This window comes from Macaca fascicularis, chromosome 8, assembly GCF_037993035.2.
Source record: "Macaca fascicularis isolate 582-1 chromosome 8, T2T-MFA8v1.1".
NCBI classification, from domain to species: domain Eukaryota; kingdom Metazoa; phylum Chordata; class Mammalia; order Primates; family Cercopithecidae; genus Macaca; species Macaca fascicularis.
In genome coordinates this window covers 76,131,339-76,157,857 of record NC_088382.1, presented here as the reverse complement: position 1 = coordinate 76,157,857, position 26,519 = coordinate 76,131,339, and the positions used below count along the sequence as shown (strand labels likewise).

Genomic DNA, 26,519 nt, shown 5'->3' with positions numbered 1-26,519 from the left:
CCACTAATGCTTACCTGTCTTGTGTTCCATTCCTTAAGGCTCAGTCAAGCGATAGCAATCAAGCTGAGAAGATGCATCGCAATGAAGACATTAATGGATAATGATGGCCTCATGTATGCCGCTGCCAGATAATACTTTACCTAGAAATATTCATGCCTTATCCTGAGGGATGACAGATGCCAGGCCATTCAGGAGATGTTGGGGGCCTTAAGGAAATTTATGCCCAGGCCCCCAGAGCTGGGCTGCCATTTCCTCAATCTCTGAGTGCTGCAGGGAGTGCTGCAGGGACTGCCAGTCAGAAATTCAACCTGACACAGGATCTGGTTACCAATGCACGTTAAATGCCTGTCTTTCTGGGTCAATTTAAAGAAACCCTTGCCTATGTATCATGAAATGCCTTTGCCTCAAAGGAATGTGGACAGGAGGGATACAGCTAGACTTAAGGCTGCTGAGTGGGCAACCATCCAGTATCCATCTCGCACCTGCTAGGCTGGGTCAGAGAACCAAAGCCAGATGCTGGAAACAGGTGTAAGTAGGAATGCTGAGACCATGTTTAGAATGTTTATTCAGAAAGACCAAGCCCAAGCATTGGCCTGCTCCCCTACTTAGCATTTCTGAACCTCAGGCTCTTGGATAGTTTAGGTGTTACAGATTCCTAACTGAGAAGGAGAGTACAGCCAAGAACCCAGGCCAGTCACCCATGGTGAGAAGTAACTGAGGCACTATCTCTGACTTACAGCCAAGGGTCAAAGCCTTAGAAACTCTGTTACGCAGCTCTGCCATCATGGGTGTCTCTTTCACAGGAATGCAGACGTTTCTGCTTGGGACAGGGCAATCAAGGTATGTTAAGAATGAAATGTAGAGCTGTGAAAATACAGCACAGCTAGAGGAAGCAGAAAATAGGAACCCCTAAAAAGAGCTCTGGAAGGAAAACACTCGCTAAAATGCATCTTTTGGCCAGGCATGATGGTGCGTGCCTGTAATCCCAGTGCTTTGGCAAGTTGAGGCAGGAGGATTGCTTGAGGTCAGGAGTTTGAGGCCAGCCTGGGCAATATGGCACGACCCTACCCCTACAAAAAACTTAAAAAAAAATTGCTGGGTGTGGTGGCACGTGCCTGTAGTCCTAGCTACTCAGGAGGCTGGGTGGGAGAATCATTTGAACTCAGGAGTTCAAGGTTGCAATGAGCTATGATCACAACACTGCATTCTAGCCTGGATGTCAGAGAGAGATCCTTTTTCTAAAAAAAAGAAAAGCATTTTTTCTTGGGGGGATTCACAGCCATACACACTGAGTGATAAAGGGGGTGTGTGGAGTGAACTGACTGGGGGGCTTTGTTGCCATCAGCTGCCTCCTTCTTGCTAAGAGAAAATCGGAAATGAGAATAATTTCCTGAGGCCCATCCAACAAGCAGGAATTAAACTCACTGCTTCCTGACCTGGAGAAGGATGCTGTGATGTGTACTGTTTGGTTTGTGTCAGGTGTGTTGTCCAGGAATTGATGGGATCAGGGTGGAGAGGACAGGTTATGGAAGTTGATATCACAGCCTGGCAAAACTTGCAGCCAGCATTCTTCTCAGATATGGAGCTGACAGTTGTGTGTCATGTAGAGAGTGTGTATGTATTCTTGTTCTTCCTGAAAAGAGAACTGGATTGCAAAGAATTAGATCATTAATTCTTTACAGACAGGGGTTTCTTACATTTCATTAGGCAAACAGACCCAACAGGTTGCCCTTAAGAATCATAGGAGGTCGACAGTATTATTATCAGTTACAGAAAAGCTCAGACTCAGGAAGTTTGAGGACCTTGCTCAAAGTAACTCTAGGATAAAGTGCCGAGATTTGTTCATAGTGACCAGAAGTCCAAAGGGAAAGAGGGCAGCTGGTGCTGCTGCACACCTAAGACTTGGGACAGGGTCAGCCTCTCCACCGAAGGCAGAGAGAGAGGCAGGTTGGTTGACACCACGGGATGCAACTGAAGGATCGGCTTGCCCTCATTTGCAGTGGACAGCCACATCCCTGCCAGCAGTGGAGGCCTAGAAACGACCCACCTCTGCTTGTGAGGCTGTGCCGATCTAGCCTGAGTGGTGAGTCAAAGCAGAAGAGCCCTTGGTCATGCTGAATTTTGCCTCAGTCCCATTAACCGAAGTGAAGTGGGGATTCATCCACTTTTCTTGAAGATGCTGCCTGGCTTCCATTACACTGCATGCCCCACTTGGTGGAGGATGAGAGATCGAAAGGCAACAAGCTACTCTGTGATCCTAAGCGAGTCACGCCTCCTTTAGAATCCTCATTTTCCTCCACTATAAAATGAGGAAGTTAAACAGTTCCTACTGTAGTGGGCTGTTGTGAGGTTTAAATGAGAGAATCCTTATGAAAGACTTTGTAGATGATAAAGCAATGGACACACATTAGTTACAGTCAATGCCACGTGCCATCGTTTTTTGAGATGCATTAACACCTTGGTGGACTAACTCTTCACTTCGTGGGCTGTAGTGGGAGAAAAAGTGTACCATGGAAATCACTGAGATACACATATAAAGACAGAAAAAAACCCACAGGATGTACAACACTAACAAAGGTCTTAGGTTAAATCAGAATAATAAACAATTTGAAAACACAGGAAGCTTAGCTCAGCTAGCTATGTCATAACAGCTCCCCCAGAGAGTTCTCCCAGAGCTCGTGTTCATGGAATTGTAGAGTTGTAGGCACAGGTTGCCAGGGGAAATGAATGAATTCATTACCCTACTCACACACAATTTACATTGTATTTTCCTCTTTAAAATGGATACATCCATTTTAGCTTCCTATTAAAGTGACATTTACTTAGGATGCCATTTGATCCTGAGAAATGTAGTCTACAATTTTATTATTGACTTTTTTTTGTCCTTCTGGTAAATCCCCCAAATTGACAGTTAATAAGAGATATAGTGACAGATATTGGGGGCCTTGAGGAGATTGAGGAGATGGCAGCCCAGCTGTAGGGGCCTGGATGTAAATTTCCTCAAAGCCCCCAATATCTGGCACTTTCTCAGCAGGAAAAAAAAAGCCCAGAAAAACAATATTGCAGTTGTAGGGTGCAAATGAAAAAGCATTAATAATGTTAATGTAATGGTCTCATTCAAACTTACTTGTTAAAAAAAACTTACCCTCTCCTACGATTTTTTTTTCTGGGTAAGAATGTCTGCATCTCACTACCATAGCTTCTTATAATTTCCAGGATTATTCGGCTCCAGACAATGTTTTGGAGTAAACATAGGCCCGTCCTGAGGACTGATCAGTTTTTCTCTATTTTTATCAAGTTGAAATTCCAGCACAGTCAGGGCACCTGGCATATCAGCAATTTGTAAGCTTGAATCTCCTAATTTGTAAAACACGTAGCAATTGCTCTCAGTAGGGATCTCTGTTTGAAAATAATTTGACACCCTGAATCCTTCAATTAAATTTAGAGAACAGAGTTAAATTTTCATTCACTTCCGTTTGTTTTGGAAAATTAAATAGATCATTTCAAAGAACCCAAGACCTATAGTCACACTCATGGGAAATCATGTTCTTAGTCTCTAGTTTTTTTTAATGCTTTGTAATATCTTGTGAAATTAATCTTCCTCAGAAAAGCAGCTTCCTGGCCCTCTAGCCTCCTGCATCTCTCACCTTTCAGTCTCTAGTGGCAGCTGGAGTGGATGTTTGCACTTGAAATCAGAATGCATAGCTTGGTCTCAAAAATCATTTGCATAAAAATGCTTTTATCTTTTTGCAGGTTACACTCAGTAGAGATGCGGGGCTCACAAAGGTTGTTCGTCCTTGGAACTTTGGCCCATTGTCCATCCTGGCTTAGGAAAATATGAATATTTTCAAGGGCACTGAACCTTGAGTGATGAGAAAGCCTCAGGTCTGGGGACACATGTATTGGTTTCTGAGAGCCTGGGAAATAAACCCTGGACTTCAACAGAGAAAACACTTATCTTGGGATCAATTCTTCAAGAAAATAAATAAACAATGCTAAATATGAATGTACCTAAACAGTTTCCAAATACATGAGGCAAAAACTGATACAGTAAAATAGAAAAATTCAAAATTCTAGTCAAAGATCTCAAAATTTCTCTCTCAGAAACTGACAAAACAGGTAAACTGAAAATCAATATGGGTATAGTAGACTTAAACAACACTATCAATCAACTGCCTTAATTGACAAGTACAGAACACCATACCCAACAACAGAAACATTTGTGTTTTCAAATGCATGTGGAATATTCACTAAGGTTGATCACATTCTGAGACATAAAACAAATCTTAATAAACTTAAAAGGATTGGAAACATATAAAGTATATTCTAGTCTCTCTCCATAACAGAATTAAACTGCAAGTCAAAAAGAAAGATATCTGAAAATCTTCAAATATCTGGAAATGAAATGACACTCATCTAAATAACCCAAGGGTCAAAGAAGAAACTACAAAGTAAACTAGAAAATGTTTCAAATTAAATAAAAATGAAAATACAACATATCAAAATTTGTGGGATGCAGCAAAAGCAGTGATGAGAAGTAACTTTATAGCACTGAAAGCTTATATCAGAAAGCAAGAAAAATCTCATATTAATAATCAGAGCTTTAACCCTAATAAACAGAAAGAGAAGAGAAAAATTAAACCCAAAGCACAAGGAAGAAAATCATTAAGAGCAGAAATGAATAGAATAGAAAAACTGATTAAAAAAAAATGGAGAAAACCAATAAAGCCAAAAGCTGGTTTTTTTTCAAAGATAAATAATCAAAGCATTGTGGAAATTATATCGAAGTTGGAGACTACATTGACTTATTTGGAGCCTTCTATTAAAGCTATTATAATCAAGACAGTGTGGTATAGGGGAAGGGACAAACTTACATATCATACATACAAATCAATGGTACAAAATACAAAGTCCAGAAATAGACTCACACATATATGGTCAATTGAATTTCTACAAAAGTATTAAGGTAATTCACTGAGGAAAAGGATAGCCTGTTAACAAATAGTGCTGAAACAAATGAATATCTATATCAAAAAACAAATAACAAACTTTCCTTACCTCATCTACACAAAAATTAACGAAATGATCTTAGACCTGATTTAAGAGCTAAAACTATAAAAATTCTAGAAGAAAACATTGGAGAAAATCTTTGTAATTTTGAGTTAAGGAAAGTTTTCTTAAATGGGACATAAAAAACACAAACCATAAAGAAAAAAATAAATTGGGTTTCATCAAAACTAAAAATGTTTGCTCCTCAAAATATTCTAAGAAATGAATAACAAGCAGCGTGATTGAAATGGTAATAAAAAAAAATTGCCAAAAAAAGAGAGTCTAGGACCAGATGCATTCACAACTGAATTCTATCAGACATTCAAAGAAGAATTGGTACCAATCCTATTGACACTATTCCAAAGGAGAGAGGAAAAAGGAATCCTCTTTAAATCATTTATGAAGCCAGTATTACCCCAATACCCAAAACAGGGAAGGACATTACAAAAAAAAGAAAACTACAGACCAATATCCCTGATGAACATAGATGCAAAAATCCTCAATGAAATACTAGCAAACCAAATCCAATAGCATATTAAAAATTCAGTCCACCATGATCAAATGGGTTTCATCCTAGGAAAGCAGGGATGGTTTAATGTACATAAGCCAATAAATGTGATATGCCACATAAACAGAATTAAAAACAAAAATCACATGATCATCTCAATAGATGCAGAAAAAGCATTTGACAAAATCCAGCATCTCTTTATGATTAAAACCCTCAGCAAAATTGGCATAGAAGGGACATACCTTAAGGTAATAAAAAACCATTTACAACAAAGCCACAGCCAACAAAATACTGAACAGGGAGAAGTTGAAAGCATTCCCCCTGAGAACAAGAACAAGACAAGGATGTCCACTTTCACCATTTCTATTCAACATAGTACTGGAAATTCTAGCCAGAGCAATCAGACAAGAGAAGGAATAAAGGCATCCAAATTGGTAAAGACGAAGTCAAACTGTTGCTGTTTGCTGACGACAGGATCGTATACCTACAAAATCCTAATGACTCATCCAAAAAGCTTCTAGAACTGGTAAATGAATTTAGCAAAGTTTCAGGATACAAAATTAACGTACACAAATCAGTAGCTTTGTTATATACCAGCAGCAACCAAGCTGTTCTTGATCAAATTAAGAACTCAACCCCTTTCACAATACTTGAAAACAAACAAACAAACAAACAAACAAAAAAAACCCTTAGGAATATATCTAACCAAGAACCTCTACAAGGAAAACTACAAAACACTGTGGAAAGAAATCATAGACGATACAAACAAATGGAAACACAATCCATGCTCATGGATGGGTAGAATCAGTGACCATACTGCCAAAAAAAATTTAAAAATTCAATGCACTTCCCATCAAAATACCACCATCATTCTTCACAGAACTAGAAAAAAGAGTCCAAAAATTCATATAGAACCAAAAAAGAGCCCTCATAAGCCAAAGAAAGACTAAGCAAAAAGAACAAATCAGTAGGCATCACATTACCCAACTTCAAACTATCCTAGAAGGTCATAATTACCAAAACAGCATGGCACTGGTATAAAAATAGGCACATAGACCAGTGGAACAGAATGGAGAACCCAGAAACAAAGCCAAATACTTACAGCCAACTGATCTTTGACAAAACAAACAAAAACGTAAAGTGGGGAAAGGACACCGTATTCAACAAATGTTGCTGGGATAATTGGCAAGCCACATGTAGTAGAATGAAACTTGATCCTCATATTGCACCTTATACAAAAATCAACTCAAGATGGATCTTAAATCCATCTTAAATCTAAGACCTGAAACCATAAAAATTCTAGACAATAGCATGAGAAAAATCCTTCTAGACGTTGGCTTAGGAAAAGACTTCATGACCAAGAACCCAAAATCAAATATAACAAAAACAAAGACAAATAGATGGGACTTAATTAAACTAAAAAGTTTCTGCACAGCAAAAGAAATATCAGCAGAATTAACAGACAGCCCACAGAGTAGAAGAAAATCTGCACAATCTATACATCCAACAAAGGACTAATATCCAGAATCTACAAGGAACTCAAACAAATCAGCAAGAAAAAAAAAAACAAACAGTCCTATCAAAAAGTGGGCAAAGGACATGAACAGACAATTCTAAAAAGAAGATATACAAATGGCCAGCAAGCATATGGAAAAATGCTCAATCTCACTAATTGTCAGGGAAATGCAAATCAAAACCACAATGCGATACCACCTCACTCCTGCAAGAATGGCCATAATCAAAACATTAAAAAAAATAATAATAAATGTTGGTGGGGATGAGGTGAAAAGGGAACAATTTACACTGTTGGTGGGAATGTAAACTAATACAACCACTATGGTAAACAGTTTGGAGATTCCTTAAAGAACTGAAAGTAGATCTACCATTTGATCCAGCAATATCACTACTGGGTATCTACCCAGAGGAAAATAAGTCATTAAACGAAAAAGATACTTGCACATGCATCATATGCATGTTTATAGCAGCACAATTCACAATTGCAAAAATATGAAACCAGCCCCAATGCCCATCAGTCAATGAGTCAATGAGTGGCTAGAGAAAATGTGATACACACACACACACACACACACACACACACACACACACACACACATATCATGGAATACTACTCAACCATAAAAAGGAATGAAGTAATGGCATTCGCAGAAACCTGGATGGAATTGGAGACTATTATTCTAAGTGAAGTAACTCAGGAATGGAAAACCAAGCATCATATGTTCTCACTTATATGTGGGAGCTAAGCTATAAGGATGCAAATGCATAAGAATAATACATGGGACTTTGGGGACTTGGGACAAAGAGTAGGGGTTGGGGAGGGATAGAAGACTACACACTGGCTACAGTGTACACAGCTTGGATGCACCAAAATCTCAGAAATCACCACTAAAAAACTTATTCATGTAATCAAACAACACCTGCTCTCCCAAAACATATTGAAATAAAAAAAACACTAAAAATTAAAAGAAATGAAAGGGAAAGCCACAGACTGGGAGAAATTATTTCCTATTAAAATAAGGAAATTTTATCAAGAACACATAAAGAACTTCTCTCTAAGAAGATAAACAACTGAATAAAAAGTTGGGCAAAAGATATGTACAGTTACTTCACCAAAGAATATATAAAGATGACCAATGAGCACAAGAAAAGGTGCTAACCATTAGTCTTTGTCAAAATGCAAATTAAAACCATAAAGAGATACCATGCATAATCATCCACCCAGAATAGCTGAAATATGAAAGATTGACACAATACCATGCACTGGTAGAACATAGAGTAGGTAGAACTCTCTTACCTTGCTGGTGGAAACAGAAAAAATTGAATAACCACTATGGAAAACTGTTTGACAGTTTCTTATGAAGTTAACCACAAATTTACCATACAATCCAGCAATTCCACTCCTTCATTTACTCAAGAGAAATGAAAACATGTATTCACACAAAGACCTATATGTGAGTGTTCACAGCAGCTTTATTTATTATAGTCAAAGCTGCTAAGAACACAAACATCCATCAAGTGATGTATAGATAAGTAACTAGTGACATACCCACACAATAGAATACCACTTGGGAATAAAAAGAACTGAGATACTATACATGCCACAAAATAAACAAATCTCAGAAGCGTTATGCTAAGTGAAAAAAAAAGCTAGTTATAAAAGCATACAATACTGTATGTTTTCATTCACAGGACCATTTGGAACTGGCAGAACTATAATGACAATTAAACGCATCGGTGGTTGCCAGAGGCAAGGATGCAGGGAAGGGATATAATGGTAAAGACACATGAGGGAACTTTCTGGGGTGATGAAAACATTCTACATCTTAACTGTGGTGGTAGCTATACAATGCTACATATTTGTCCAAACTCACTGAACTGTATACTTAAAAGGTAAATTTTAGTGTATGTATATCTCAATAAAGTTGATTTTAAAAATCACATCTTTCATTTCTTTTTTTTTTTTTTACATCTTTCATTTCTTCATCCATTGAATGTTCTGTGTCTGCCTCTGCTGTGTACATCCTGTCTTTGCTATACTGAGCAGTGAGGTCTGTAAGTACCTTTAGGTGACTTCAGAGTGGAGTCATCATGGATGTGGAGTTCATGCAATCTGAAGGAGGTAATAGCAGCTGTGTAAACACTCAGCTAAATGAGTGTCTAGGGAGAAATCTGGAAAATGGTTTGGGAAATTGGGATTTATGTAAGAGCTTCCAGTCAAGAAATGCACTTTGAGAAATGCAATGGACTCTCTATCTCACTGAGAATCTGTTGTAATTATTGTCACTCATAATGACTTGTGTCAGGCCTAAGTCCATAACCCTCCCGATGAAAATACCCGAAACCAATTATAAAATTCCTAGTACTAGATTTTACACTGCCCCGTGTGAAAATAAATGAATCTATTCATTGAGTAGTCTCTTTATTTTCCTGATGAGAAAACTGAGGCTCAAAGAACTTAAATGCCCAGAGTCAGACACTGAAGCAGCTCCAGGACCAGATCTGAAGTCCTTTCTTCTAACTTCTGGATCCTTCCACAGTCTTGAGCATTGGCAAAATTTCTACCCAATTTGTTTGTCTATTTTTCAGGCTTGAAGAATTATTTTTGAAACAACAAATCGCTATGATATAGTAAAGCTTTTAGGGCCTCTTATCACAGCAACTTTGTGTTCTGGTGAAATACTGAGCTGTGGTTCTATATAGAGGCAGAAATTGCAAAGATTTCAATGCCAAAGTCCCCATCTCCAAAGCAATTGGCTCTGGCTGGAGTGTTTGTGTCTGTGTGTGTGTGTGTGTGTGTGTGTGTGTGTGTGTGTGTGTGCGCGCGCGCGCTCATGGTGGGGAGATCCTCTTACCTTGAGGCAGCTGCTGTGTCCAGCTCAAGTATCAGCCAGAGCAGGTGCTGAGTTAATCCACCAAATAAAGACACATTTCTCTGGAAATGCCTGTTCCCTACTTAGCTCCCATTAAATGGTTTGGGCAGATTCTTCCAGGTGAGGCCACTAAGCTGCACTGGAAAGGGAGGAAGGAGAACTGGGAGGGGGCTTTCATTGCTGCTGCTCCCACCTCTATAACAATTTAATTCCCACACATAGCCCCAGTAAAATGCCCAACTGTCCATGGGGAGTGGGTGGGGGGTGGAAGCAGACTGGAAAAGCAATGGCCATAAGAAGGCATGCCCGAGAGAAACGGCCTCACAGAGACTGCTTCCAAGGCAGCCAACCCGTCTCACAGCATCCTTCTCCCACCTTATTCATGCCTTGTTTTCTGAGGTTGACTAGGGCACGGTGTAATTCTTTCAAAATAATTTTTAAAATTAACATACGAAGTAAATCAAAGTTTACTTCTACCAAACTCTCTTTGCATTGACTGAGAATACAGCGGGCCTGGCTGAGAAGGGCAGAAACTGAGAGGATGACTCTGCAGGTAAAGATCAGTTCATGAGTGAGGGCTTTGCACAGTTTTCTGGGAGGACTGGGGTGTGCAGAGGTTCCAAGTGCATCCTGTAGAAGCCCGAGGAAACTGGGGCCTTTGATGAGTTCAAATTCACCACAAGACTGAATCCAAACCTTGCTTTTTCTTAGAGAATGCCCAAGGGGGAGCTACAACACTCTTCTGATCTAACAAGAAGTAGTGGTCCTGTTCATCACTGGTAGAGGAAGTTGATGTTTGTTTTTTGCCATGAAAGGTTTTTTGCCTGTGTACTTGGGTGAAGAGAGAAGGTACATGATAAAGTAGAAATTGTTCAGCACCAGAAACCACAGGCAGTAAAATCAAGGGCATGTTTCACTATGTACATGGATATGAGGAAAGCACCAAGAAAGAGAGCATTTGCTTCTAAAGGGTTTGCAGTTCAGCCGTTGTGGACTGAATATAGTTTACAGGTCAGCAAGTGAGCCTGAGATGCTTCTGAGTTTTAAAGGCAACATTACTCTGACATGGGACCACCTGGTAAAGACAGATAAGACCACCACTGAATCAAGGAGAACTCTTACCACATCCTAAATGTTCAAGGTAAGCCTAGTGATGAAAAGTGAAATTCCAACACTCTAACCTTGAACTGGACAAATATGAATCAGGTAAACTGGGTTCTGAAGTGGTGAAGCTGAATCAGGCCTGCAAAAAATTCTCAGAGGCCGGGAATTTGCTGCTATAGCGAGGTCTCTATCAACCTGCCCATATCCCATTTCTGGGATCAAAGAGTAGTACTCCATCATGAATAGGTGTCCTTCTCTATGTGAAAGGCCCTTCCTCAAACACCAAGAACTATACAGCAAGGTTCTTTGAAATACTGGATGTCAACACCCTCCCCGCACCTGCTCCACCTGACCCACCCTCCTTTCCCCAGGCAGGCATGTGGATGTCAGCATACATGACATGAGCTCAGTGGATGGCAGCCTTGAAGCATGACACTCCCTCTGCAGCCTCAGAGAAGCAATACAAGACATATATGTAGTGACAAAGCCCCAAACCCGAATTCTTGGAATGTAAACAGAACCCTTCAGACAATTATTCAGATCCACAATTAGGTCCTGGTTCCAATAAAGCATGGAGTTTTCTCTCTCACCATTTGCCCCCCTGAGTCCATGGCCAATACATCCTCCCACTCCTCTTTACCAAAGATAATGTCTGGAAGAGTTGGGCAGCTGAGCAGACTGTAAGGACACTCGGGACACTCTAGGGTGCACAGGTTTCCAGCTGACATTGCGGGCAGGTCCTGCTCACACACAGTTGCAGACACGGCAGAGACCAATGGAGACACCACCGCCATTGCTAAGCACATGGCTAATGAGGCAGAAAGTCTATGATGGGAGCTTCCAGAAGAGTCAGTGTCAACCCAGGGAAAAGTCAGTGAGCCAGAAATAGCCGAGGCCTTTGAGCACCACTGACCCTGAACTGCCTGTGAGTTACAGGCACAGGGAGCTGGGTCTCAGGCCTAGCAGGGTCATTTACACAAAAGTACATGGAAGTTGGGCTCTTTAAATATTATTAATTAAACTGAGAACTTTCAAAAGGGTATTAAAGGATTAGGATGTCAGTCCTCAAGCAAATCTCATAACAGCAATCAAGCAAAGGCTTGGCTATGAGAAGGGTGACTAGAAAATAATATACACAGACTGCTTGATGACTTTATGGCTTAGTTCTTTGGTTCTAATTCCTGATGGCTGGTAAGTGCACATTGATCCTCTGGCTGTTAATTCATTCAGGTCTCACGTGGTTGCAATTCCCCAGATACTTCTTCATTCAGGGCATCTTTCTCTCAGGGACCTCCTCTCCCAGGAGAAATTCTGTAGAGTCTGAGGATTCAAAGAGAACCCACCTGCTCACCTGCATAGGAACTGCCTAGAACAGCATCCCACCAGGAGTCACTTGGCCACCTCCTGGGCATCTCTGGTGTAAGCAGATGAAATGCTTCTTCTTAATCTATGGAAACCTGCATTTTCCTGCAGAAGTCCTTTGCCGCTCCTTTCTCTACAAGCAGTAAGTCCTCACGGCATTATGGACATTTGAAACTGGTCTCCCTTAATGACCATTCTGGAGGGTTTGCTCCTCCTGGATTACTGAATAATTGCCCATGGAGTCACTGTTCTCGGTCAAGGTTCCCCTCCATGCAGGAATAGATAATGGAGCAATTCTCCTCAGGAAGAGGTCTTGAGGCAGTTGCATTGTGGGAGCTTGAGACCTCCAGTATAATCTGAGAACAATGTTATTTTGGGAGGACTGAGCCTCAAGATTTGGGGAGAAATTAATCTCTGGGCCTACAGAAGAGGAACATTATGGAAGAAACTATGTGAAATGTTAGTCAAGGGAAAAGAAAATATTTCCTACCCATTAAAGTAAAAATCAAGCACTGAATCTGACTCCAGATGTAGTGAAGTATAAGAAAAGCCAAAAGCGCTAGGCAGATTACTAACTCCTGTGAGAAAACAAGAAGAAAGCTTCACTGATATTATCACAAATAATTATTTTCAACATTATTTCAATGGACTTTTCGTTTTGGTTTGAGCCCTACTGCATGCTCTTCATGGGGTAGTGCACTGCTGTTTTCAGAAAACAGCCCCTCCGCACTCAGCTTCTACCACCATGTATAAGAATTGCCATACATTTTCTAGAAATAATCAGTCTACTGCATCTTTTACCTAAAAACTACCTCAAAAGATTTCTTCACACCAAACATTTATTTTTGTCACTTTTATCTGTGAAAATAAACATCCAACCCCAAACCATGTTACTTTTAATTTTCCAAAATCATTTCCTTTTATTACCTCCTGGAACTGAAGTCTACTTGAGCAGATACAAACAAAATAATAAGTCATTTTCTGATTTGTGAGAACATGTTGTTTGTGGTTCATAATCAATCACCTGATGACCCAGGAGCATGAAACTGGAGAGTGCTTTCAGGCAGCCTCTTGCCTGGGCAACATTCACACCTCACACATCATTTAAGAATGCTCATGAGTATGGAGTCACCATGAACATTCTTCCTTGTGAAGAAATTGTAAAAGAATTCTTCTGTGGACTCTTCGAGACATGCAAACATCTAACCAAGTGTTAGGGGGAAGACATGGACTTCAAACTCATTATATAAAGAAAGAGTCTCTTGAAAAAAATCTCTATGGAGGAGCACCTGTGCTTTTTCCATTTCCAGGAGCACATGCTTACAAAGCACAGGTTTAATCAAGCCAAGACTGTCTCTGTCTAGCTGTAGCAAGCACACTCCAAGAATCCATGAATCAGAGGTTATTCTCCAGAACAGACTTAAAACTCAATTCAAGTGTGCTCCTTGGGGGTTGCTGGGAATGACACAAAAGCAGGGGATTAATCTTTGGAAGCCCAAGGAGGACACAGGGAAGGCTGAGCAAAGGCAAGTGGCCATTGGTAAGGAGGACTAGGGAGGGACACAGCCAGTCACTGCAGATGAAGCAGCGCTCAGCAGCATGCCTAAGGGCCAGGCTCACTTGCGCCCTTCCCCTGGGAAGCCAGGTGTGAGGTCACCACGCACCAGCAGAGTGAACTCAAATTTGTTTTGTTTTATGTTTTCTTTTATATAGAGCTCAAAACAAGCCAACATTTGGGGGATGAGTCATTTCTGTACTTTTCCCCTGGCTGAGGTTTCTCTCTGCCCCTTTGAAAGCCCTTTTTCTTCTTGCTGTGGCCTGTTCCAGTGGGACCCTAGGGGGCACGGGAAAACATAGACACAAGTGCATCATCACTAACCTGAGAAGTAGCTGCAGGTGCACTAGTTTCCTTACCACTCACAGCTGCCCTCTCACTCGTTGCGGCTGCTGCCACTTCTGCCTTCTGCACATTCGAATCCTCAGAACCTGGAGGCCCTATTTGCCCCAGACCTTCGCTCCCTGGGGTGCAAGGTGGGTTGGTGGTGGCTTTCCGGGTTTGGCCTTTATACCAACTAGGGTAAAACAAGGGATCCGCAGTTTCCGCTGCTGCAGGGACTGGAGTTTCAGACTCTGTGGTCTGCTCAGAGCCAGTGGGCACAACCTCCCCCTTAATCAGAACAGATAAATTCAAAAGTAAAAAAAAAAAAAAAAGAAGAAGAAGAAAAAGCAGTCGATTTTAGTTCCCTTTGGGTTTGAACACTGCGCGCTCCCTGCATGCAGTGCCTTGGTGGCCGTTTTAGTTCATCCCACCCTCCAGAAGCGCTAAGGGCAGAATGGTGCCCACAGTGCCCCTCTGTCCAGCATCTGGATGTCTGCCCTCTTCTTTTCTGAGCTTGTCTTTCACTTGTTGGGAGCCCAGGCAGGCAGAAAGCAGAAACCTCAGTGAATGTTGCTTATAAAATATCAGATATGGGAAAAGGGTCAAACTATTGACTAGAATAATTTGTTGGCATTATATGTGAGTCCCCAAAGCCTCATTATAAAAAAACAAAAATTAATCTTATTGATCAAGTCCAACCCTCACTTAGTTACTACCTTTTTCAATTTTAGTACAACTGGAATGCTCAGAATTGAAAAATTCTAGACTATAAATGTCATTTTAGCCTGGTTTCCTGTGGAGACAGAGCATGGAAATACAATTCCATCTCTGAGATCCCCCTCTGGAGTTTCAATCCACTTCAACAGCAGTAGTGGAAGCAGGACTCCTCTCTGATGAGTCTGCACTGCCTGCAAACTCAACAGGTTGTGATCCTGTCTGCTGAAGTGTCATGGAGTCTGCACAAGGGCTTGAAAACTGGACAGTGACATATTAGAAACACGAGGTCAAACAATTAGATGCAGCATCTGGGGTGAGCTTATTTCCTAAGATATGTTTTAAACAATTCTGTCAACACACAATCTCATCAAATGACAAATCCATAGAAAACCAGGCTTCATTGTTTGCTCACTGAAGGAAAAATACATAAATTGTATTTCAGGGTGAGCAACAGGAACATAAATTAGTGTAGTTTCTCTATTTACCCCCTCAATTAGCTACAGAAAATTCAAAGTTCTGAAAGTATAATCACTTTTATTTCTTACCTTATGTGCTATTTATTTCTCATCCTATACCCCACATCTACATTCACTAAGTAGCAAAGAGCAGACCCAGTTCCCATGGTATCAGCTCTCAATGAATTAATACGACACACAGATATGGACACACACACACACACACACACACACACACACACACACATGATTTCCAGACAAAGATTGCCTCAGATCTGAGGGCATTACTGGTGGGAAAGTTGTATTAAATTAAGTTTTGTTAACTAACAATAACAACGAAGAATCTGTTGAATCACCTAGAGGACTTTTCTCCCCGACATGAGGACTGTCCTGAAATCTTTTGTCTACCACATACAAATGTCTGGCATATAGTTATCTTTTTCTTAAGGCAGAATAGGGTAAATTATTTAGGCTATTCAGTAAGGAGACACATCAACGTGCCCTGCAGAAAGAGACTCAGGGGGGATTACCTGTGTCACAGGGGCATCCGCAGCAGGTGGCAGAGCTGGAGGTGGCTCTGGAGAGGAAACTGGAAGTGCCTCAGGGGCAGCCTGCAGCTCCACCTGAGAGAGCTCTGAAGCTTTTTCTGGGCTTTCATCTTCTCCTGGAAACTCTGCTTGAACAATTTCTACCTCTTCCACTTCTACTGCTTCTCCTCCCACTTCTCCTTCTCCTTTTCTTTCTCCTTCTCCGCCTTCTTCTTCTTCTTCATCTTCATCTTCTGGAAAAGTAAGGTATCTTGTAAATTGTTATAACTATCCCTGCAGCCATGGACACAGTTAATGGCCAGTGCTTATAGCCCCAATTACGGTCAAGGCTAGGGAAGTTCTCTCCCACAGACATTTGACAGTGGTCCAAGTATGCCGTGCCAGGACTTTGTGCTTCTAGTGGAATGTGGACTGGACAAATGTGAAGGAACCATCCCCATCCTCCTTGTTCTCCTCCCCAGTACAGAGTCTTCACCTCTGCTGTGCATCATGCCCCTCACCTTCCAGAGCCCGTCCACATTTTTATTACAGTCTGCCACATCTACAAGCTCCCAGAGGCCTGGGATTGCCACTTATTTATCTCTGTCACATTAAATGGAAGTGCAACTCTCTTCCCTATCTTAGAAAACATACAAAACCCTTTTGTCATTTTAGCTTTCTATCTCTGTTGTTCAGTGAATACTGACTTTTGCCATAATTAATGTCATGACTCATTTATTTATTTATTTATTTATTTATTTATTTATTTATTATTTTTTGAGACAGAGTCTCGCTCTGTCGCCCAGGCTGGAGTGCAGTGGTGCGATCTCGGCTCACTGCAACCTCCACGTTCTGGGTTCAAGTGATTCTCCTGCCTCAGCCTCTGGAGTAGCTGGGATTACAGGCGTACACTACCACACCCGGCTAATTATTTTTGTATTTTTAGTAGAGATGGGGTTTCACCATGTTGGTCAGGCTGGTCTCGAACTCCTGACCTCAAGTGATCCACGCGCCTTGGCCTCCCAAAGTGCTGGAATGCTGTGACTCTTTTCCTGACCCACTGATCTTAATATTCCCTCAGGCGACATTAAGGACAGACAATGTTAAGCAATTTTTAAAAAAGATATGTCCTGAAGATCTGCCTTTAAAATTTTGTCTGTGGATGTTGGTGCAGCCTCATAGCATTACCAGTGTTCTAGCTGAGGGGTGTGAACATCTAGATGGGCTAGCATGAGTCAAGGTGATCAAAGTTTTGGTCAGCCCCAAGATTATTTTTCACTTTTCAATTATTTAATCAGGATAAAATCTCAGAAATGGGATTTCTGGGCCAAAAGGTAGGAATGTGGTTATAGCTCATGGAGTATAACTGATCACACAGACCCAGGTTTATGTCCAGGTTGTGACTTATTTTATTTATTTATTTATTAGACTGAGTCTTGCTCTGTCACCCAGTCTGGAGTGCAGTGGCACAATCTCGGCTCTCTGCAACCACTACCTTCCAGGTTCAAGCGATTCTCCCGCCTCAGCCTCCCGAGTAGCTGAGACTACAGGCGTTGGCCGTCACACCCAGCTAATTTTTGTATTTTTAGTAGAGGTGGGGTTTCGCCATGTTGGCCAGGCTGTTCTCAAACTTCTGACCTCAGGTGATCCGCCCACCTTGGCCTCCCAAAGTGCTGGGATTACAGGCGTGAGCCACCGCGCTCGGCTGTGACTTATTCTATGAGTTGTTACTGTTCTTACCCTCTCAAGTTTGATTAGGTTTATGTGCTGCAATATCTATCCCAGATGCCTCTTATGTATTGGTTTTATAACGCTGTGTATAGCATTGAAGTTGAGATATCATCATTACATCAATTATGAAGCATTTGCTTATCCAGAGTCAAATACTCAACTTGACATTAAAATAGACACCAGGCTGGGCACGGTGGCTCATCCTGTAATCCCAGCACTTTGGGAGGCTGAGGCAGGTGGATCACCTGAGGTCAGAAGTTCAAGACCAGCTTGGCCAACATGGAGAAACCCTATTTATCTAGTAATACAAAAAGTAGCCAGGTGTGGTTGCTGGTGCCTGTAATCCCAACTACTCAGAAGGCTGAGGCAGGAGAATCACTTGAACCGGGGAGGTGGGGGTTGCAATGAGCTGAGATAGCGCCATTGCACTCCAGCCTGGGCGACACAGTGAAAGTCCATTTAAAAAAAAAAAAAGCCACCATATATGCAAAGCTAAATGAACACCGTCAACAAACGATGTGATCCTGTAATGAAATAGAGCTTCACATTGGATATGATCCTTGTAAAGTTGTCGACTGATTCTGGAGGTGATTCTGAATCCCCGCTTTCCTCCCACCCGACTCTTTGGCAGCTTTCACACACCTGCAGCTTCGGCCAAATGGTCAAAAGAATAACAAACCTCTGTAAAAGTCAATTTCACGTATTATCTTTTCTTCCCTATTGAGGTTGACTGTGAAGTGGTTCATGTTCTCATAGCCATGTTCTACTTTCTCCATCTGAAATGCCTTTGATGCTTCGGAGATTCTGCAACAAAGACAAGTTGTCACTTTCTGTCACTGTTTAAAATTGGATAGCCTTGGGTAAAGGTGAAAATATGCATTTTTCCATAAAATAAAAAGTTCTTACTTTTGTAGCAGGGTTTTGGCATTCTGTGAAAGCAAACAAAAGATAGTCTTACTTAAATTATTTCCATAAAAGACAGTGGTAAGACAATTATTTCCTTTGTTGACTCTGAGAATCTCATAGCTTAGTTTCTAAATGTCATAAATAACTGCTGTCTTATACCAGAACCCTCTTAGATTTAAGCAGTATCACAGACATGGTTTTTAAGTTGTTAGATAGATGAATATGTAAGTATATGGGGTTTATATTTTAGTTGGTAAAATAAATAAAAACTGAAATGTACATAAAATAATAAAAATGTGATAACTAATTTTCCAGCACCCACCTTTTGGGTTGTTACTTTGGTGCCAAAAAGAGACTTACCTGCAGAAACACTGCCATTTCTGGCTCATCCATGAACTGAATTCCTGACTCAACCAACTTTGAGACGTTCTCCAAATGATCAGAATACTTCTTGATCAGAGCACGGACGTGTTCCAGTTTCTCCCCTTGGGTTCGGGTAATGACTTGGGTCATTTCATTCTTCCTCTCCTCCAAAATGCCGTACAGGTAATCAAACTTCTCACAAAGCTCCTGTTTCTGTTTTCTGCAACATTCCTATTAGTTGGGTTAGCTAGTGTTAGAAACTATTTAAAAGAAAGTCAATTTGGAGAAATCACCTAGTCATCTTGGGAAAGAAAAACATTTACTTATGTAGGATATTTTTTTCTTTTCCCTGAAGTTGTCCATTTAGGTATGGACACCCACTATGTTGGTGCTTTGGAAATTCCATTTTTAACAAATTTGATATTTAGACTATCTAAAAATCAATTAAATTGGCTACATGAATCAATGGTTTTCCAATCTTCTGTTCTTTATAAATGAAGAATTTCATAGAAATAAAGAACGATTTTCTTTTATATTATATTTGGGTTACGTAGGTTATAGGTTATATTTTGCTTTGGAGTGTGTGTGCAAGGAAAATGCTATGATACTTCCTGGTTTGTACCTTCAAGTCTCTTTCTGCCAATATTGTCCTAGTTTCAGTACTCCTATATAGATTTTGTAGCTTCCCAAGGGCCTCTGCAGCCAGGATTCCCTCCTCCCAGCCAACTCACACGCTGCAACCAAGTTAATTTTCTCAGAGTACAGTTCTAATCATGTTTTTTTTTTCTTTCCTTTCTTTCTTTTTGATACAGAGTCTAGCTCTGTCGCCCAGGCTGGAGTGCAGTGGTGCGATCTCGACTCATTGTAACCTCCACTTCCCAGGTTCAGGCAATTCTCCTGCCTCAGTCTTCTGAGTAGCTAGGATTACAGGCACCTGCCACCACGCCCAGCTGATATTTGAATTTTTAGTAGAGATGGGGTTTCACCACGTTGGCCAGGCTGGTCTTGAACTCCTGACCAAAAGTGATCTGCCCACCTCAGCCTCCCAAAGTGCTGGGATTACAGGCGTGAGCCACCATGCCCGGCCTTAATCATGCTTTTTGCTATGATGACTCCCCTTTACACAAAGAATAACATTTAAACTTCATAACTAGCTTTCAAGACCCCTCCATGATCTGGTTCCGATTTCTCTCATAACTTTCTACTATCCTCTATTGTATACCCTGAATTCCAGCAAAAATAAACCACTCACTTTCTTTGTTCATGCTTTCCCCTCTGTCTGCAATGTTCTTCCCCAAGTCACCACTGCAAACTCTAAGCAATTCAAAAACATTGTTGGACTACCACTTCTTCCATAAAGTGTCCCTTGATGTTTATGGCTGAATGCAACCTTTTAACTTTCTGAAATCTCATAATAGTTACCATTGATAGCATATATCTATATCTACCAGATCCTTATTTATCCAATACTGTCTAAGAATGGGAAATACTGCATCCGGTCTATGCTCTTGGAGAGAAAGGCTCTGTTGGAAGTCTGGCTTGCACGTTTGTGTTGTGTGACTGAAGTATCTCCAGTACCATCCAGATCCCTTTACTCTGGGCCCATCTTTAAATCATAATTAATTATCCAGTTCACATAGTCATTGGCCTTTTGGTTTTTCAATCCCTGGTAAGCTTGGTGTGCATGCATGCCAGTCTCCTTGGACTTGACTGTCTCTGGGTCCAGGATCTTTCTAGCTGAGAGCAGGTTGTGAGCCATAATGATCTAACCTAGCTCTCCTGCACAGTGAGAGCTTCTTGGGAATCCAGCAAATTTATTTCTGACATCTCTGACCATTCTATAGCCTTTATTACATATTCTTTCATTTTGGTAAACACTGAAGTCTTTTGTGTCATGTATTGCTTTCTTCCTTTACGTGAATTTCTTAAATATCTAAACTATATTTTTCTTGAGGGTAGAATCTGGGTCTGCCTAGGACACACAGCACCTTGGATAGTAACTGTTCAGAAAATATCTGTTGAATAGATTTTGTGGGGGGTTTTTTTTGTTTTTTTTTGTTTGTTCGTTTGTTTTTTTGAGATGGAGTCACGCTCTGTCGCCCAGGCTGGAGTGCAATGGTGGGATCTCGGCTCACCGCAACCTCCGCCTCCCAGGTTCAAGTGATTCTCCTGCCTCAGCCTCCTGAGTAGCTGGGATTACAGGCACATACCATCTTGCCTGGCTAATTTTTGTATTTTTAGTGGAGATGGGGTTTCACCATGTTGGTCAAGCTGGTCTCAAACTCCTGACCTCATGATCCACCAGCCTTGGCCTCCCACAGTGCTGGGATTTCAGGCATGAGCCACCACACCCGGCGGAATAGATTTTGTTTAATGTGTTTCGTTTCCTCTCAATTTCTCTACTATTCTCAGTGTGGAGTTGGGGAGAATGACCTAAACCAAATCGTTGATTATGAAGATACTCTGCAAATGTGCAAGAAATATATCCTTCACTCCATGGCCTTTCTTGGAGCACAGTCAATTCTCATCACAGTTCCTAACCAAATTATAATGCATGGAGATCCAGTGGTGCCAACCTTTTTAATAGTAAATGACTTACCACTGGCATCCACCCATGCATTCATGGATTTAACAAACAATGCATGTCATTTGTGTCACGTATCATGCAAGACTCTGGGGATCCAAAAAAGAGTTAAACATCATTCCTATTCTCAAGGAGCTCACAGTTCACTAAGAAAGACTATAGACCAATAATGTAATTTGATATGTTAGGCTGAATAATGTAAATATTTTAGAGATCTATACCAGGTGTTTTAGAAGCATTTATGGAATCTTTGTCCAACCCTTTGTGTAGATGGAAGACCTTTTAGGGGAGCCAGAAATGTTGACTCAGGAGGAGTTTCTCAGAGGAGTTAGTGCTTGAGCTTGACCTTAAGGAGGAGTAGGAGTAAAGGAGGTTCGGGAGGGGACGAAAATGCTGGAAGTCCTGGCAGTTGTCAAAGTAATGGAACAATGGTCCATGCAGCATGTCAAGATGTGGAAATTGCCTGGCTTGACAAATTTCCATCCATTTCCAGCCCTTTAGCTTGACAGTTGGACTGTTCAACCAGGCCTAGAAACTGAAACCTATTCGTAGTTTTCCAATCAAACTCTCTTTCACTGTATTATCTTTTGTCCCAACCTTCAGGCAACCATGTGCCCACTGTATACATGAAATAAGCCTCTCCGATATTTAGAAGTTCTACTGTGAACATATGATGGTTTCCAGCTTGTTTCTCCCAAATGAGTTGTGCACTTGAAATATGTATAACATAATGAATATTATATTAAGATGTAATACAGGCAGAAGGTCTTTGATTCACAAAAGTTTTCTCCTATGTGATTTAATATGTGAGAACATTCAAGTTTATGGCAGCCAAGTCATTTATAATGAGACAGATGTGAAGTCATGTGTAATCTAGTGTACTCTCTCAAGTCAAATAAAAATTAAATCATTTATTTTGATCATATAATTTTTTGCCGGTTTAAAGTTTTTTGCAGGAACATGGATGGAGCTGAAGGTCATTTCCCTATGTGAAATAACTCAGAAACAGAAAATCAAATACTGCATGTTCTCACTTATAAGTGGGGACTAAACAGTGGGTACATATGAATGTATAGAGGGAAATAACAGACACTGGTGACTCCTAAAGCAGGGAGGATGACAGGAGGTAAGGGCTGAAAAATTACCTGTTGAGTACAGTGTTCACTAATTGAGTGATTGGTACAATGGAAGCCTAAACCCCACCACTACGATATATCCATGTAACAAACCTGCACATACCACCTGAATCTATAAAGATTTTAAAAAATTAAAAAATAAGTTATGTTATTAAATGAACTCACATTTAATACTGCTATAGCTTGTTCAGCTGACATTTCTATCATTATGTAATGCCTCTCTTTATTGCTGGTAATTTCTTTGCTCTGATATTATTACTTTATCTGATATTAAATTACTCAGCTATCTTTTGAAAAAAAAAGGACTATCTAATTTCATTCCTATATTTCTTCCAATTCCAAGCATTATTTTATTTCTATTCTGTTTTTAAATAACTTATATTGAATGTTAGTACAATTATTATCATTTGTTTATACTTTATAGTGCAGGAAATACTACCCCATATGTGGTCTATGCTTCAATTAAAATTATTATATCATTAAATACTTTGTAAAGTGCTTATAATATTACCTGGGATATATTGGTACTGGATCAGTGTCTATTAAATTTAGGTCCAAATTCCTTAATCTGAATTATGCAGTTGTGGAATTTTGAAGCTGCATGGAATATTAGAAGTAACCTGCTCCAAATCAATCATGTCACTCATGTGGAAACTGAAACCTAGCAGAGATGTCACTTTCTCAAGGCCATCCGATTATTTATTATTGGTGCCTGGCCTAGAGTCAAGGTCTTTGAACTCCTGGGTCATTGATCTACTCTTACCACACCCAGCTGGGCCCATATTTTAAGTAACTTAAAAAAATTATATGAAGTGCTTGTAAATGAAATATATGCCTTTTAACAAATTTACTGGCTGGACACAGTGGCTCACACCTGTAATCCTAGCACTTTGGGAGGCCAAGGCAGGCAGATTGCCTGAGCTAGGGAGTTCAAGACCAGCCTGGGCAATACAGTGAAACCCCATCCCTACTAAAATACAAGAAATTAGCTGGGTGTGGTGATACGTGCCTGTAATTCCAGTTACTTGGGGGGCTGAGGCAGGAGAATCTCTTGAACCTGGGAGGTGGAGGCTGCAGTGAGCTGAGATCGTGCCATTGCGCTCCAGCTTGGGCGACTGAGTGAGACTCCACCTCCAAAAACAAAAAAACAAAAAAACAAAAAAAGCAAATTCACAATGCTTAAGGTAGGTTAAAGGCAAGGCATCTTAAATTGTTTCAGAATTATATTCACTAGTTCTTTCTTTCAACAAAATTCATCAGCTACTCACTTTGTACCTGGTATTGTATGATCTAATAACCTACCATAATTTTTCAATGTTGTGGAGAATAATAAAGAAAACAATGTATCATAAATGATAAATATAAAATTATATTTTCTAATTCCTAATGGAAAAAACATTTTTCTCTTGTTTAATTAGCTTTTAATATAATTCTATGCAAAAAAGGGTAAGAGTTAGATAAATCTGTTTCTGAAACGGCAAAAATACATGCCTCTTCCTTGGAATTATGAAATTGGAACTTACAGACTTTGAGAAATTAACTCAAAATGTTCAGGTTAACCTAACGTCATATTCAAATGTGAAATACTCCATGAAATGAAGTCTTCTATTTTTTCACACTCTTTGAGGTAGAACCCACACACGAGAGACTAACTTAGGTGCCCCCTAACATCAAAGTGCTGTGAAAGTCAGGGAACAATAAACACCTCAGGTTATCAGTTTGCCCTCTAAGCTGATGAGGGAACAGATATGTGCCATGAAAAAAAAAATGTTCTCAGAGGCCACCTAGCTACTGACAGTAATGACTGTGAATTTCAGTACCTGCTGTGCCTTTGTTAATGTGAATCTGCAACACTTTCAGCAGTAACTTTCTAGCAGCCTGAAAAATGGAATAGGAAAATATGTGGACTTTTGCATTGTGAAAACGTCTGCAGACAGCACACTTTAAAGGATTGCTGTTACCTACAAAAGCATGATAGCAACCATATTTGTCTCTTCTCCACAAACACTTCCTCATTTCCAAGAAGGCTCCTTGCTTTTAGCATGCTTCTTTCATTTACTTGAGTAAAAAGGTATGCATCTTTAAGACCAATTCGGAACCATATACCTCCCCTCTTCTCTGGACAGTAATTCAATCAAAATATATAATTTTTGAGCTTTTGAGTTTGTCTTTTCAAATAGTCTCCATTTTCTCCCTTTTGATGTCTGTGGTTCCTACATCCTCTGTGTGTGTGCACCTGTGTAAGTGTGCTTAGCAAGTGAAGTATAACTCCGCCATAAATGCAGTAGGTATTGGCCTCCAGGCATACTCTGATGCAAAGCCTCTGGCTGCTGCACAGCCTTCCTCCTGGGTCTGCTGGGACAGTTATATTTCTTGGCTTCTTGGGGGAATGAAATTAAAGTTGCCTATAATATTTTAACGAAAATAAAATTCATCCCATTTCTAGGGAGAACGCAGTGTGGATGCAATATACCAAAAGGGGATGATTTTACAAAGTGAAGATTATCTTTCCCATATTGAAATGGTAAGATGATGATGGGTGGGATATTTGTTCCTAACCAATGCCAACATTTCTGGATGTAAAGAAAAAAAATCAAATGGTCATTGGGTTGTTTCCTTAGAAGTGAGTAGGTAACATTTAACATTGATCTAAAGCCATTGTTTAACTGTTGACATCATGGAAATGTTAAAATTGGCAGACTCCAATTTCTAGTCACCTTTATATTTTAGTAGTAATAAGAAAAACAAAACATGCAACTGCAAAGAGAACCTCTCATGGAAAAAAAAATTCAACAATAGATGACCTTACATTAAAAGAGAAGATAGCCTTCCAAGCATAGCACCATCATACCACTGTTTTAAATGGCTAGATTTTTATTGGTTTGCTTTTCTCTCAGGTAATTATCACTCTCTAAAATGATCTTGTTATTCATTTGATTATTGCCTAACTCCTCTGTTAGAATAAAAACTGCCTGTGAACAGGACCTTTTATGTTTAGCTCATCACCAGTTCCCAGCATTATGTGTACAGAAATATGGCACGCATGCACACTTGAGAAATATAGATTGAGAAAAAGAAAGAAAGAAAGAAAGAAAGAAAGAAAGAAAGATAGATAGATGACTTGCATCTAGAAACATTCAGCCCTCATGCAAAAGCTTCAATTTTGTTCTGTTCCAAAGAAATAGGTATTTAAGTGGATATTCCAAGCTTCTGCTTCATTCAATGTTAAAAAAAAAAAAAAAAAGACCAAAAAACAAAAAATCCAGTAAAATATGACTATACAACCTTTGGGAAACCATTGAACCTCAGGACAGTCATTAGCATGTTTGTATTTCTACAGTGAAAGATTGAATTGTATAATTGCTAAGGTCCCTTCTGACTCTACAGCTCCAAGACTCTCTAATTTCAAGTAAATGTGAAGACATTTCAGACAGTCACTAGGCTATGACGTGCCTCCCTCTGTTCCTGGCAAGTCTTGTGGCATTGACAGCATTAAGACATACATTGCAAGTCCTAGCCCTGAAAGCTCAGCACTAGCTTGTGCATGTGTCATGGCCACAATAGGAAAAATCCTAAGGCAACAACGACCACTGCTCTTACCATGTAAGGAATACAGCTCTGTGACCAAAATAGAGCTGAAGATAAGCTCTTAGCCCCACCACTTGTCACTGAGCAACTGGCTTGATTAGGCCCATTTGTATCTCCACCACATTCCTCCAACATTCATCGAGACATACTTGTTCAGAGCTATACCTTCATTTGAAATAAGGAACTTCAAAATTCCCTTCATTAAGCAAACAGGATTTCCTC

The 26,519-nt window shown here is 40.2% G+C and overlaps 1 protein-coding gene across 7 annotated transcripts in view; it reads right to left on the bottom strand.

The window, feature by feature from the left end:
• The window catches only part of TRIM55 (tripartite motif containing 55), a 49,207-nt gene that overhangs the window by 6,536 nt on the left and 16,152 nt on the right, over positions 1-26,519 (bottom strand). For 2 of the 7 annotated variants that reach the window (XM_045398340.2, XM_073998865.1), the window contains 5 exons: positions 18,987-19,220; positions 18,627-18,649; positions 18,400-18,524; positions 15,993-16,243; positions 14,291-14,578 (listed from right to left, as the gene is read on the bottom strand). In XM_045398340.2, the coding sequence (XP_045254275.2) occupies positions 14,291-14,578; positions 15,993-16,243; positions 18,400-18,524; positions 18,627-18,649; positions 18,987-19,220 (921 nt within the window). Of the gene's footprint in view, positions 1-12,901; positions 12,990-14,290; positions 14,579-15,992; positions 16,244-18,399; positions 18,525-18,626; positions 18,650-18,986; positions 19,221-26,519 lie in introns of all 7 variants that reach the window. The other 5 variants (XM_045398341.2, XM_073998866.1, XM_045398342.2 and 2 more) reach the window with 4 other exon arrangements.